The sequence below is a fragment of the Thermobia domestica genome, chromosome 1 (genome assembly GCF_964235325.1).
Source record: "Thermobia domestica chromosome 1, izTheDome1.hap1.1, whole genome shotgun sequence".
NCBI classification, from domain to species: domain Eukaryota; kingdom Metazoa; phylum Arthropoda; class Insecta; order Zygentoma; family Lepismatidae; genus Thermobia; species Thermobia domestica.
In genome coordinates, this window is record NC_137454.1 from 292,109,327 (window position 1) to 292,124,728 (window position 15,402).

General features: G+C 36.4%; 1 protein-coding gene across 1 annotated transcript; it reads right to left on the bottom strand.

Moving 5' to 3' along the window:
- Positions 1–2,427: 2,427 nt before the first annotated feature.
- Positions 2,428–2,862, bottom strand: LOC145680296 (protein CFDP2-like). The gene has a single exon (XM_081750662.1). The coding sequence runs from the start codon at positions 2,860–2,862 to the stop codon at positions 2,428–2,430; it is 435 nt and encodes a 144-aa protein (XP_081606788.1).
- Between the last annotated feature and the right edge of the window lie 12,540 nt (positions 2,863–15,402).

Sequence of the window (15,402 nt, forward strand, 5' to 3'; positions counted from 1 at the left end):
GATTTGGACGCTCGAAATTATTAATATTTTAATATCTCGACGTGAGGTAGAGACTCATATAAGTTCTAATACACCAAAAAGTTTTTTTTCTTTCCTCTTTGTCCAATTTTTTTTTAAGTGAAATAAGTGTTTTTTTTTTGCGTATGTCGCAAATCATCATTTTGCTTTAGCATGCCTAAGATATGATACATGTAATTATTTTTTTTTCTTTTTCATTTGTCAATATGATTGAATATATAAAAAATTACTAAAATATAATACTATGTACTCTATTAATATATAACCAAGAACTTGTGCTTTTAATATTTTCTTCATAATTATATGTTTGTCTTTCTTTTTTCACTATGAATGTAATAAACTATTTGTACCCTTGTAGTTAGTTGGTTTCCTTTAAACATATATACACTGTCCTGAGTGAGTGAGCGTGTGAATGCATGATAGATTTAATTTAAGTAATTTTAGTGATATCATTTGTCATATTAACATCTGTAATATGTGTGTCATGTTTTAATATATGTGTTAAGGTAAATAACCTAGGTCATGAAGGACCGTCACTAACGGTTTAAATCGGCTCGAGGAGTGAAGCAAAAATAGCAGGATAAGCCTAAATACGACATCTTTCTTCCAGGAAGTTGAAATTCTCGTTGATACGATACATAAATTTTTATTGAGTTTATAAGCTTGTTTTTTTTTTTCCCCTCTTGGCTAATTCATATGTGTGGTCGATCCTAGAGGACAGAGTTCAGATGCTGGATAGTTATCAATCACCGGTTGGAATAACTTTACAAAGAATTAAATTTCACTTTTCCCATTTCCAGGTCTAGGTCTGGGCAACCCCATGATCGTGGTGCCTGGAGCTAGGTCTGGGTGGTATGAGGGAACATGTGTCTATTCCGAAGCATTCCAAAATTGATTAGTTGTTAATAACATTTAGAATGATTCATCTTTCAACGACTTTCCCGACCTTTTACTATATTTCCGGAATTATCCAGTAATCTGTTTCTCATTAAAATACCCTATTTCTTTTCTTTCTTCTTTACCTACCTCCTTCTTTTACCCTTCTACTTTCTTCTCTTTCTTTCCTATTTCTAAATGAAAGAAAACGGAGTCATGATTGAGAGTAGTCGCTATTGGCACGGTCAATAAGTTGTTTCGATGAGTTTTCTTCGGGAGTCCGATATGGAATAATTAACAATAACAAAAGGTTTATTGGAAGTTACTCTATTGGAAAATAATCTGGATTTCAATCAGTAAGTGATCTTTCGTAATCGTCCTCGTTAAAGAAAATTAATTTTAGCGACTCCTCTCCAACCTCTACATTAGCTCTTTTATCTTCGTTAATTTACGTATTCTTTCATTCTTCCGTCCATATTTGCTGAATTATATCATATATTTTTCTTCAATTTAGGTCCTGCATGTTTTATTAGTTCTATGGTTATGCTATCTTCTTCCGGGGTCTTATTGTTCATCAGTTTATTAATCATCTCTCCTATTTCTTCCTTCGAAGGTGCTGCTTCAACTTCTTCCTCAGATTTTCCTTTCTTGTGTGCTTTCGCCATGTTATCTTTGTCTATTTGCTCCTGTTGCTTCTCTTCTTGCTCTTCTTCCACCTGTGTCTGAGGGTTCAATAGCCCTTTAAAATAGTCTGTCATATTTCCATTATTTTTTCTTTATCTCCTACTATTTCTTCTTTCTCGTTTTTCTATCCTATCATTTTTGGCTGATATCCTCTTTTCATCCTCTTCATTGCTAAATAAAATTTTATGGTTTCATTTTCTTTATTTAAATTCTCTATTTCCTCTATCATACCTTTTATCATCTCTTTCTTTTTCTTTTTACAAACCTTTTACGCTTGTTTCCTTAGCTCTTTATACCTTTCGTATCTCTTCTTCTTGTCTCTCTTTGTCGCATTTTTCTTCTTGCTCCATTTTTCTGGCTAATTATTTCTTGACATTCATCATCAAACCATTTTACTTTATTGTTTCCATTTTTCTTTAGTCCAATTGTTTCCATCACAGCTTCCTTTATTACTGTTACAACCTCGTCCCATTTCTCTTGTATCGATGAGTTTACTTTTTCTGTCATTTTTTTCATATTTACTTTTAATCGTATTTTTGAATTTATCACCTTCTTCTCTGATCTTTAACTTCTCTGTATTCCATTTCTCATTTGTTACTATTTTCTGTTGCTATTTTGTGCATATTCTCTCCCTTAATTTTGTTTCCACTAGAAAGTGGTCTGTATCACAGTTTGGACTCCTTCGGCTCCTAACATCTATTATGGAGAATGCATATCTGCGGTTGATAAGGACATGATCTATTTGATTTATCGTATTATTATCAGGAGATTTTCAGGTTCCTAAGTGCATCTGTTTGTGTGGGAAGCTTGTACTATTTACTACTAATTGTTTTCTTATTGCAAATTGAATTAGAAGTTGTCCATTGTCACTGCTTTCTGCATGCAATGTATTTTCTCATTGACTTTCGTGTTTGAATCTTTGCTTCTTAGTTTGGCATTGAAGTCTCCCAGTACTATTATTGTATAATATTTCGGTGTGTTTTCGTAAGTTTCTTCTAAGTTCTCGTAGAATTCTTCTTTCTTTGCAATGTCTGTTTCTTCAGTAGGGGTGTGAACTGTGATTATTGAAAGGTTTCGGAATTTTCCTTTTATTCTAATTTTGCTTATTCTTTCGTTGACTGGTGTGTATTGTAGTATCGTATCTCTGAGATGTCTGCTTATCATGAATCCAGTTGCATATTGTCCGGTTTTTGTTGGGATTCCGTTGTAACAGAAAGTGTAATTCTTTTTATCAATTCTGCCGTTGCCTTCCCATCGAATCTCCTGCAATGCCACTATATCCATATTTTTTCTATTGTCTCTTGAGCCACTCCTTCTTCTATTGCTTTGCCATCTCCACTGTTCCTTTCCAATTCTGAGGCTCTGGCTCCCGTTTCTGAACAGTTTCGTTTTCCGTGATAGAGTTGTTAGCTCTGCACACAACACCCAACCTGGAGGACCAGGAGTTTTCTGTTGGGGTCCTCCTCCCCTATTTTTGTAGTTCTACTTCTAACTGCAAGGAAGCAGTCTGGTTTTGGTCCGCCCCGGTGATTTCCGGTACCCGCCATATCTGGTAGGCAATCCCCTATCCGCCACCTGGGGAGGCGCCCAGTAGGAGTCCAGAAACTCCCGCCGGGTTCTTTACTAGTAGATCCTTTAATATTTGTTTCTCCAGGAGTAGCCTTATTTCGTAGCCTTTCTGTAGATTTTTCTAATTTTCTTCCTTTCGTTTTTCCTCTGCTTCTGATTCAACTTTGTATGTTGAGGGAGTGAGAACAACCGCCTTACCAGTTCTTCTAGTACTTTTTATTTTTCTTAACCCTGCTCAGGTCTTTAGTTGGAAGTATAAACAATATTGATGAAATGCGAAAACCTGAAAAACTTTGCGCCGGATCCCAATTAATCCTAGATATTGAAGGTTGAGAAGGCTTAACATATGATGTTGGATATGTGGCAGCCGTGTATGTGGAGTGTTGAGATGGTTCTGCAGCTGGTTGCAGGACACAAGTTGGCAGAGATGTTGAAGGTTGAGAAACCTCAGTAGCAGATGTCGGAGAAGTAGTAGCTACAGATGTTGAGTGTTGAGATGGTTCAGCAACTGGTGGCGGAATATAAATGGGCACGGTGGTTGAAAGTTTAGAAAACTCAGCAGTTGTTGTCGATCCGCATGGTCTTTCGGTCTTCTTAGATAGAGTGAATAAGTGATCAGCAAATACATCTCTGTTTAAGGGGTATATTGCAGTTTTCCTAAAACCATTTACTGCCGTTTGCACTGTAGTTGCTTTACAAAAGCTGCATTGAAGAGTTTTCCCCACTTGGTAAATGGTTACTATCCTGCCAAGATGATTTATCAACCATTTCTTTACTTCTCCAGAATAGTAGTTACTTAGAGGTGCCATGAAACTGACATCTAGAGGTTGTAATCTGTGGGATTGTGTAGTGGAAAGCAGAACAAAATTATATTCCTTTTCTTTGCTAGATTGATCAGTTCTAAGCTCTTGACATGTTAATTGTGACCGTCTAATAGAAATAGTACAGGTTTCTCAGAAGTAGGAATTTTGAACTGTAAATATTTATTAAACAAAAAAAAATCTTATTTATCCAACCACTCTCGTGATACACAACAAATAAACCAAGAGGTGCATCATCCATCAACATAGGATTTTCCTTTTTCCTGAGGAAAACAAACATGACGGGCACAAAATTACCAGTCGTGTTTATACATATTTTTGTAGTCGCTAAAACCCCTCTTTCAGATTATCTCAAAGCACCATTTTGTTTTTTTCCACAGAGAGTGCAAGCACGTTAGACGGCTTCTTGGTACCATCATGATGCCTGTCTCGTTAACATTATAAATATTATTCTGAGAGAAATGATATTGTTCATAAAAAGACTCCAATAGATCAAAAACTTTTTGACAGTCTCGCGATTAAATTCTTTTGCCCTAGCCATAGATGTCTTCTTAGGATCACGCAAAGAAAGGTTAGGGTGCCTAGAGAGAAAACAGTACAGCCGTCTTTTCCAGCAATCTTCTTGTCCCTGTTAAACTAGTGGAAATACGGTTCGCTTCAGTTAATTCGAACGCAAGAGAACTTAAATCGGTTAGTGTCAGGCCAAAAAATCTTTCTTCTAGTGTTAGTTTGTGCTGGACTGTAATACGCGGCCTCAAGCGGACTGTAATACGCGAACTACAAGTAAATTATAATGATGTTACATGTCGTCTAAAATGAGGAAGTCCCCAATTTGTACTACCTTCTATGTCCTCGTTTTGGCAGAATGTGACATACATGGAAAAACATGGCTTCCCTATGCTCATAGGTTAGATAACCCACTAAGTGAAACATGTAAACAAGGCTTAAATCTAGTGAATACATTAGTGTATTTAGCAAATTTATGTCTACATGTAATTAGGCAGTAAGTCAAATAGTAGAAAGGCGACACATCGAAAAATATTTGGCAAAAAAACTTCAAAGCAATACACATCCACACTAACTGTACAGCGAGCGATGTTTATATTCCTGCTCAAAATGATGTAATTGTTGAATTGAACAATAGTACATAGGCTTGCCGCTGTAAGCAGCGCCAATCATGTAGAAATAGCATGTCTCAGTTTGAACCGCCGTCCCCGTTTTATACAACTCTCCTCTATTGACTTAGTTTCTTCCTTACCTGTTCTTAATTTATTTTCATTTATACCTTAAGCTCAGAACAAACCAAATCAAATAAATTCATTATCTTAATAAATTAAAATACTATACTTGATCGATGCAGGTCTGTATACCCAAGGGCGCCGATCCTGGGGGAAGGCGGTAGGGCACGGGCACTCCAAAGCTCATGTAGGCCCCCTAGTGTATTTATGAATATACAATATTTGGCATAATTTGAATGCAATTTGTCTTAACATCTTCATATATATACCTTCTGCGTCTGAGTGGGCCCCTCAAATTTACAGAGAAATCGGCGCCCTTGTGTATACCTACTTTTGAGCCACTCTGTATTTTGAACATCATTAAATAATAATAATAATAATAATAATAATAATAATAATAATAATAATAATAATAATAATAATAATAATAATAATAATAATAATAATATTATAGGAACGCTCTTACCCGTCCCTCCCAATGTTGATGTCAGATTCGCGCCGATGATACTTTGAATAGGTTCTCTGTAGTTAATGCAAGTTATCCTGATAAAATATTGTTATTCTATATTAATACTCTACAAAAGTGTTATACTTATACCCTTTCCTTATATATGCAACGACGTAGCTTAAATCCTGTCTCACGAGTGTGAATACAGATACCACCATCAAGTTTACAATATAGTCCAAGTAGAAAATATGCATATGCTATCTAAAATTATTTCTCATACATTTCGTACAGGTAATAAATACTACGACAATTTCGTTAAGTACGAAAAATACACCTCGTTCTCCCCTCTTCTGATTTATGGGTACTTGTAATTTTAGTCTTTTTATGTAATGCCCTCAGGAAGGAATGAAATATTCCAATTTGTTGAAAATAAAACATTCAACGGCTATAATTATGAAGATGTTTTCTGTTTTAGTAATTGTTTGTCATGTTTGATCTATCTGTTTGAAGCGCTATGTTTACTAACGGTTCTTTTTTCTAACGTCCCACAAGTCCGAGACTAAGGGAGACGGTGATAATGATAATGAACGAAATTGTATCATTTTAAAGAAAATGACGTACTAGCCATGAAGTTCGTTGGAATATTAATTTATCCAGAAATTTTAGTTCGCAATTTCCCCTACTAGTGTAAGTTTTCTACTTTCAAACAGGATTAGGAAATATTCTTTTCTCCTGTCTTTATATAGAATATCCTAATATTATTTGGCAAAGAGATTACCATAACCCCTTTGTATTATTTCAGGATACATTAGGATCGCGTATTCTCACCTGCGGCCGCTCTAGGGGGATTCAAACTTCCAAGAAAATTTTCCGATTTCCTCCAAATTTCCCTTTCCTTGTACATCATACGGACATATGCCATATTGCATTTAAAAGAGCTTGTGTTATTCTGAAGAGAATGACTTATTAACCATGAAATTCGGATGAATAGTGTTGAAGCAGTAGCTACTTAAAACTGGATATTCTGAAAAAGTCCCTATTTTTCAAGATGGCGGCCATTTTTCAATATGGTGGCCAAAAACTTTGGGATCTACCTCTAGATTTCTTCTGCCGGGTGTGCAAACAAGTATTCCTGAAAGTTTCACCTTTTTTCCAGGAGTGTACAAATTTTATGTTAACGTCCCTACTATACAAATTCTGAATGAATTCTATACCATGAATTCTGTAAATAACTTACAAATAAAGGCAATTTGCCCAGCTCTCCGCTGAGGAAAACTTGCAATTAAGGCTTAGACAAAATAAGTAAAGAGCAATTCAGAAGAGTGTTCGAAAAAAATCCGGTTTAAATTCACAGTAAATCTTATGGCAGCAATGTTGTTTGCACTAGATATATTTCCATTATTTAAGTTCTCCTAGATAAACTGTGAATAAAGTGTATTCAATTAACATTTTTTATAACACTAATCTCTGCCACGAACTGTCTTTAGTCTTCGCTGCAGAAGAATTTGGATCATTGTTAGCAACTGGCTTTGCTAGAATTAACTGTTCGCAATAATCTTAAATATATATATATATATATATATATATATATATATATATATATATATATATATATATATATATATACTGTATATATATTTAGTGAACCTACAAAGCTTCTGAAATCAATATTAACTGTACCCAGGGCCGCCCACAGGGGGGATGTATGGCGCAAGTTGCGCCATTGAGAAAAATTTTGGGGGGGATTTTACTCTACTTTCGAACTAGCAATTTTACTGTCGGAATAGCATTAAAACACGATTTTGAGAAGCTAATTTTCAAAAATTTTCCGGGATGAACCCCCGTACCCCCTGCTTCGATACTCGATGAATGAAGTACCGCGCAAGTTGCTACATGAAAGGATGGGCTGGTCGGTTTATCGCTTTGTGTAGGTAATTTACCCATTTTCTGCTGGGAGCATTTATTTATTTCTTTTTTATACCATGTACGACACTTAATAAGTAATGCTGTTCAATTGCTACATGATGTATAATAAATGAATTAATGATAGACCCTAATATTTTGTATAGTTTTCTGTTTGTGCGATTACATTTTCCACTTAATTAAAAAGAAGTGAAATCACAAAAATGAGCACCAAGTTCTGGTGAACAACAGTTACAAACACACAAGGAATCACTTTCAAATTTAGATTTGAAACTTGCCTATGTTGTCTGTTGAAAATTATAAAGTAGTTTGACATAATTGTAAGCTAGTGGTAACCATACAGACAACAGCCAAGTTTCAAATCTAAATTTGAAGTGAGCCAGTGAGTGTTTGTAACTGTTGTCCACCAGAACTTGGCGCCTATTTTTGCGATTTCAATTCTTTTTAAGGCCACTCGTACTTGGCTCTTTTACAGGAATGTTTTTTGTTGGATATCACTTCTTTTTGTAGGCTAATTTCGAGGATAACATTTTCTTTTGGTATCAAACTCAATAACTTGTAACTTGCGTCTTACTTTTCATGTACTGTACAAGGGAATTATATCAATATTTTGTAAAGAAAAAATAATACTACTAATTGTAAAAAAAGAATACCTGTGCCATAGACAGTGTATAGAAGTTTTTATACCCTTCAATATCTTTATAGAACATATTTAGTATTGTACACTACGAAGACTACTAATAAAAGTAATGCCATTTTTATAATTACTACTGCCCCTACTACTACTACAAGCATTCTATAATACTATTACAGGAAATAAAAACAACAACAAAAATAACAATTACTAGTACTATAAAAACTACTGCTACACTGGGCAATTGTTTTTAGAGGACTTAAGTTTTGAAGAGGGAAGAGATTATTAGTTTTGGGGGGGGGAGTGCGCCATCAGCTTTGGGGGGGATGGGCACCCCTGACTGTACCTATGACGTCAGCAAAAGGAGAAAAGCGTTTTTCTACACCGAAAAGAACTGACACTTTCAAGGAATTGGATGTCCCGGTAGCCAGCCCAAAAATGTAGGGGGGGCGGCTGATGTTAGGGGAGCCCGATCCAACTATATTATAGTTCATTTGCAAGCCTACCGTGAAAATATTAGGGGGGGCAGCAAAAATTTAGAGGGGCCCGGCCCTCTAGACCTCCCTGGATACGTGCCTGTGTCCCGAGAAAAGTTATTAGCATTAGTTATGCTTTCCATCGAAAAAGACCTGCCAATAAGAATACCAGAGTTCAACCAGCATGTATTGGGCAGTTTTGCTGCAACAAAGAAAGGAGAATGAACTTACTAATTAAATAAGGTGACTAATCGGATAAAATGTTCTGCATTTTTATTTAAAAAAACAGAATTTTATTTAATTTCACTTGTCACATAGCAATTGCATCTAAAGTTACGCTGATTAGTCAATGAGTCCAGTCCGAAAGTAGAAAAAACTGTCTTCATTCACTCTTACAATGAAGTAAGTTATTCATATATAACTGCACAATAATAATAATAATAATAATAATAATAATAATAATAATAATAATAATAATAATAATAATAATAATAATAATAATAATAATAATAATAATAATGATAATAATAATAATAATAATAATAATAATAATAATAATAATAATAATAATAATAATAAGAAGAAGAAGAAGAAGAAGAAGAAGAAGAATATAGCTGATGCCGTTGGAATTAGCTACGTTCGTAGCAGTATCATGACCTGCATGCAGTTAGCCCCCCCTCATGCTAAATTTAAAATTATTTTTATGTCAATCGTTTGATCATCGTTTGATCAGGTATGATCAACAATTTTTAACGTTTGATCAGCTTTATTAACAGAAATATAAGCGATATTTAGTAGGGGGGCTAACTACACGCTAGCCCCCCTTCACGTCAGATTCGAAATTTTTTGATGTCAATCGTTTGATCATCGTTTGATCAGGTTTGATCAACAATTTTCAACGTTTGATCAACTTTAGTAACAGAGATAAAAGGGTTCCAAAATGGGGGCCAGCCCCCCCTTCACCTCCGATTCGACCTTTTTTTTAGGTCAATCGTTTGATCATCGTTTGATCCGGTATGATCAACAATTTTTAACGTTTGATCAGATTTATTAACAGAAATATAAGCGATATTTCGTAGGAGGGCTAACTACACGCTAGCCCCCCCTTCACGTCAGATTCGAAATTTTTTGATGTCAATCGTTTGATCAGGTTTGATCAACAATTTTCAACGTTTGATCAACTTTAGTAACAGAGATATAAGGGTTCCAAAATGGGGGGCCAGCCCCCCCTTCACCTCCGATTCGACTTTTTCTTATGTCAATCGTTTGATCATCGTTTGATCAGGTATGATTAACAATTTTTAACGTTTGATCAGCTTTACTAACATAAATATAAGCGATATTTAGTAGGGGGGTCTAACTACACGCTAACCCCCTCTTCACGTCAGATTCGAAATTTTTTGATGTCAATCGTTTGATCATCGTTTGATCAGGTTTGATCAACAATTTTCAACGTTTGATCAACTTTAGTAACAGAGATATAAGGGTTCCAAAATGGGGGACCACCCCCCTTCACCTCCGATTTGACTTTTTCTTATGTCAATCGTTTGATCATCGTTTGATCTGGTATGATCAACAATTTTTAACGTTTGATCAACTTTACTAACAGAGCTATAAAAGTGAGATAAGTTTGAGAAAGAAACAATGATAAATTGCCACCTACCAGGGGAAACATTCGGTTATCTACCCAGCGACGCAAAACTGTATTCAACATAGGGGGGAGGGGAGTGACGGATAAGACCGTTAACAATTTTTTTTAAGATGTTTAAAATGTTTATGAAGTTGAGAAACAATGCTGTGGAGTATCAGAAAACTAGAATTGTCTTTAGGGATGCGCACGAGACAAGATTTGTGGTTGTCTCGTCTCGAAAATGTTCTGTCAAAGTAATGTCTCGACTCGAAAAACGTATATTTTTCTATTGGAAGAGCCGTGTCTTTACTCGAATTTTAATCATATTTTCCCCAAAACACATTTCAAATCGAATTATTGGGGGGACAGTCCGCCTCAGTTCCAAGGTTGGAGTGGACTCATCCCCCCGGAGTTTCGGCAATGTATGTACCTATGCAGAAAATTAAAGTAAATCGGAATTCTGTATGCTAAGAGGATGGACCAATAAAAATCTCATCCCTGAAGGAAAATGAGTGCCGAAAGTTGGAGAGTATAAATTCTCTTCTTTTCGTTTCAAGTGATTCAAATAGCGCGTTGTTGTACAATAATGAGACAAAGGGAGTCAAGATAGGTATGTAAAACTAACATGAAAAGTTTTTTTTTTTTTTTTTTTAACTCTCTTGGACCATGGAGTAGTGAAGAAACTCCTGAATCAGCAACATCAAATAACAGCTGAAGCATCTTCATGCATCAATTTACGGTAAGTACCGTATTGTGATCTTTCGTGTACAGTCGGAAACAATAATAAGTAAAGGTGGAGGTATAAGAAACAATAGGTCCAACCTATACTTAATATTGTTTCTGACTGTACATATACTCTTGCTTACTTCTTACTTATTTCTGTATAATTTCCTTGTGTGGACTGCTAACAAACTTTAAACGTTTAGATACTTGTGTGCAGGCCCGTATCCACGGGGGGGGCAAGAGGGGGCCGGGATCCCCTAAATTTTGGGTGGCCCCCATAAAATTTCACGGTAGGCTTGCAAATGAACTATAATATGGTGATGAAGTATAATATGATTGGGTCGGCCCCCCCCTAACTTCTACCGGGCCCCCCTAAATTTTTGGGCTGGCTACGGGCCTGCTTGTGTGCCCAAGGACGTAGACATTTCGAGACCTTAGGCGACAAATATTTCGGCGTCGCTTGCCCCCCCCTCCCCCTTCGATGCCTTCACCTTGATGAAACTTACACCTTTCTTAGTATCTGTTAATAATTATGTTTGCAAGTTTCTACAAACATTGGAAATTATATACAAAAATACATGTTATTATCTTTGCTATTTTATTTCAAACCTTAACTTTCATATTGATGTATGTAATTTATATCAGATTGCACTACTGTAATACAAAAGCAATGCCGAAGGCGTTATTCAGAGGTATATATTTTTATGCATTTTGTACTTTTAAAGATTTTACATAAACATTATTCTTCTCGTGCTAAACCGAGTACTTCTACCAATATATATAGGTATATAGTGTATTATAATTTATACACTATGTTAAGTGTGGCAAGTGCAAACCATCATATCTTTCACTTACGAGCCGCCACCGCTATCAATTTTACTTTCTCCTCTACCTAGGACATTGTTTAGCTTACTTGGGAAGAACTAAAATATATTTAATTGTTATTTATTTGTAACGGTGTTCGTCCGACGGCATTTTCTTTGATAAGGACACCAGTGACCGCCATGACGTACAAAGCAGCCGCAGGTTCCCGTGTAAACTATTTTTAAAATACCTGTATATATGATTAACATTTTTCGAAGTACAGGTAAGGTAACTTTTTTGAAGAGATCAGGGGTGTAGCCAGCAGGTTTAAGTAAGAGGGGCCCTTCGTTTTTGAAGAGGGGCCAGCTACAATGTATAAAACAAACAAACAAACAAAAAAAAAAAAAAAAAACAACATGTGTTAAAGTTAGTGTTTTTTGAGACCTGAAAAATCGGAAAATTTTTGTTTCCTTCCGGAAAAGTAAAAACACTGGTATTTAGCTTATTATTATTATTATTATTATTATTATTATTATTATTATTATTATTATTATTATTATTATTATTATTATTATTATTATTATTATTGCTTTTTCTCCATAAATTATGATCCAGGTATTTTTTATTATGTTTCATCAAGAACTACATAACCGGACCAAACATTATACCTTTGTGTATAACTATTTCAATTTAAGCCCTTGGACACACAACCTATCTATAAAGGTTACCAAGAAAGTTATATCGCTTTTTCACCCACCACCTTCGAACATCGATGTATTACCTCTGGCTAAGACTACCTGGAAGATTAAAGGTAGTCCCCATTAGCATCGACGATCTTCTGCCAACGTTCTGGGAGACCATGGATTCCATCGCGGTAGAACTTCGTGTAGCGTGAAGCGAAGAAGATATCAAGTGAATTTTGTATCTCTACTAGGGATTTGAACTGGCATCCTCTAAGGTGACTGTCCAAGGGATGGAACAGGTGATAATCGTACGGTGCAATGTCCGGGGAGTATAGCCGATGCAATAGTGTTTCCCATTCAAGGCGTAGAATAGTGTCCCGGGTCATCCTTACCACGTGGGGCTTAGCGTTATCCTGTAACAGGAGGACCCCTTTGCGATTCAGAACTGCTGGCTCCACATCTTTGAGTTTTCCTTGGACACGGCTCAACTGCTGACAGTATACAGTTGCATTGATGCTCTGACCAACTGGTAGCAGTTTAAGATGCACGATGCAGCGAGCACTCCACCCAACACACAAGAGAACTTTCTTCTGGTGCAGTGCTGGTTTCGACTGTTTTGGAACTGGTTCATGGATGCTAACCAATGATGGCGGCACCGTGGAGCTTCGTACAAGTCCCACTTATCATCACATGTCAACACCCTGTCCAGAAATGGCTCCTTCCTCAGACGAGACGACAAAGAAACACAGGTGTCTGTTCGCGTTGCCTTCTGACCCGGAGTTTAATCATGTGGGATCCATCGACCCAACTTGTAGTGTTTCCACAGTTGATGGAGGTGCTGCCGAATGATTTCTTCACTCATATTGAATTGTAGTCCCAGTTCCTCACACGTCTGGCACTGTTAGCCTAAATTGCTGGTTGAAGGTCTTCATTTTGTACATGTGTTGGTCTTCCGGCATGTGATGCGTCTTCGAGTGTTTCGTTACCGTCCTTAAACTTGTTAAACTACCACTGCACTATCCGCGTACTCACGACACCCTCACAAAAGACCTGGCATATCTTCTACTTCACTGCAGCGTCATTTGACCCCAGTTTGAACTCGTACAGCATACACGCCCTTATGATTCTGTGGAGGTCCGATATTCCCTCTGTCCTTACACAAGTTCACGGAATAACTGAACTGTCACAACCAGTTAGTACGTTGGATATACCCACACCAACAACTGACCTTCGCATTATTTCCATTCGCATTCAACTCACGGTGTGAGGGCCAATGGATCACATACCGCCACAAAAAGGGACAGAACATTCTTGGCTACCTTTATACATAAGACTGATCTTTGGAATTGCACTTAATTTCTTTAAGATTCCCTGACAAAAATATTTATTTATTATTCGTCACTAAAAAACATAATTATTTTACTAACAGCTAGATATCCTGTTACACATCAAGTAGCATTAAAAAGAGCGAATGAAATCCGAACTGAAAAACTGAAAAAAAACGTTATTTTCCACTAAATTTTCCATCTGATAAAAAAATTAAAAAACATTAGTTACATATAAAAATATATAATATCGTTACTAATTAATTTAGTACCATTGTTTAATGGTAGTATTTGAAGTACCTTGTTAAAACATTTGACTTCAAACTGTCAAATATGAATCGCAGTAAATTGAAGACTTCGGGGCAAAAACCCGTCAAGTCCAAAAAGTGAGAGTGTAAAGGAGATAGCTTCACAAGGTTTTCTCGCCATCGGATTTTCTTCAAACTGGGCACATACTAGACCGAAAATAAATAGCCACTTTTTTTTTGTTTCTTTCGGGAAATAAGTTAAGGAGGCCAAAGGGCCTCTTTTCAAAAAGGGCCTCCTTGGTTAAAAGGGCCACATTAAAGAAATGAAACTCTGCCGATGGAAAGATGACTTAAAAATAGGAAATACGTGTTTTGTCGTTTTTGCGAGAATAGAGTTATAGAGGGCAATGGCCCCCTTCGAAATGATAAAGGACACAACCCTTAGGAATTTGGATTTCCGTGGAATTGCTTGAAACCGTGATATGTTCTAGATGTTATATTCCTAAGAAAACGTCTCAATAGGCACAACCACAAATCACTGACCGTTTGGCCACTACAGGGTCACTTTTTTGAAAACAGCCGAATATAACCACATTCTGAATTTTGGTAAAGTGACTAAAGCCGTGATGTGTTGTAGATATTGTGATCCTGAGAAAAATCTTAATGGGCATAACCACCAATCATTGATCGTTTGGCCACTCAGGGTCACTTTTTTGAAAGCAGCCGAAGATAGTGATATTGTGGATTTCGATGAAAATGACTGAAACTGTGATATGTTCTAGATGTTGTGATAATGAGAAAAAGTCTCAACAAGCCAAGAAGCACAACCACCAATAACTGACTGGTTGCTACAGGGTCGCCTTTTTGGAAAAAGAAGGTAACGGTATTCTGGATTTAGGTGGAATTGCTTGTAATCGTGATATGTTGTAGATATTATGACCCTGAGGAAAAGTCTTCACGGGCACAACTACCACTCACTGACCATTTGGCTCCTACGAGACCACTGTTTTGAAAACAACCGAAAATAGTGATCTTGTGGATTTTGGTGAAAATGACTGAAACTGTGTTATGTTATAGATATTGTGATCCTGAGAAAAGGTTTTAATGGACACAACCACTAATCACTGACCGTTTGACCACTACGAGGACACTTTTTTGAAAGCAGCCGAGCCGAAGATAGTGATGTTCTGGATTTCGGTCAAAATGACAGAAACCGTGATATGTTGTAGATATTGTCATCCTGAGAAAAAGTCTCAATGGATACAACCACAAATCACTAATCGTTTGGTCACTACAGGGCTA

Excerpts from the sequence above, each read along its gene's own strand:
- LOC145680296 (XM_081750662.1), bottom strand. The coding sequence starts at position 2,862 with ATGGATATAGTGGCATTGCAGGAGATTCGATGGGAAGGCAACGGCAGA.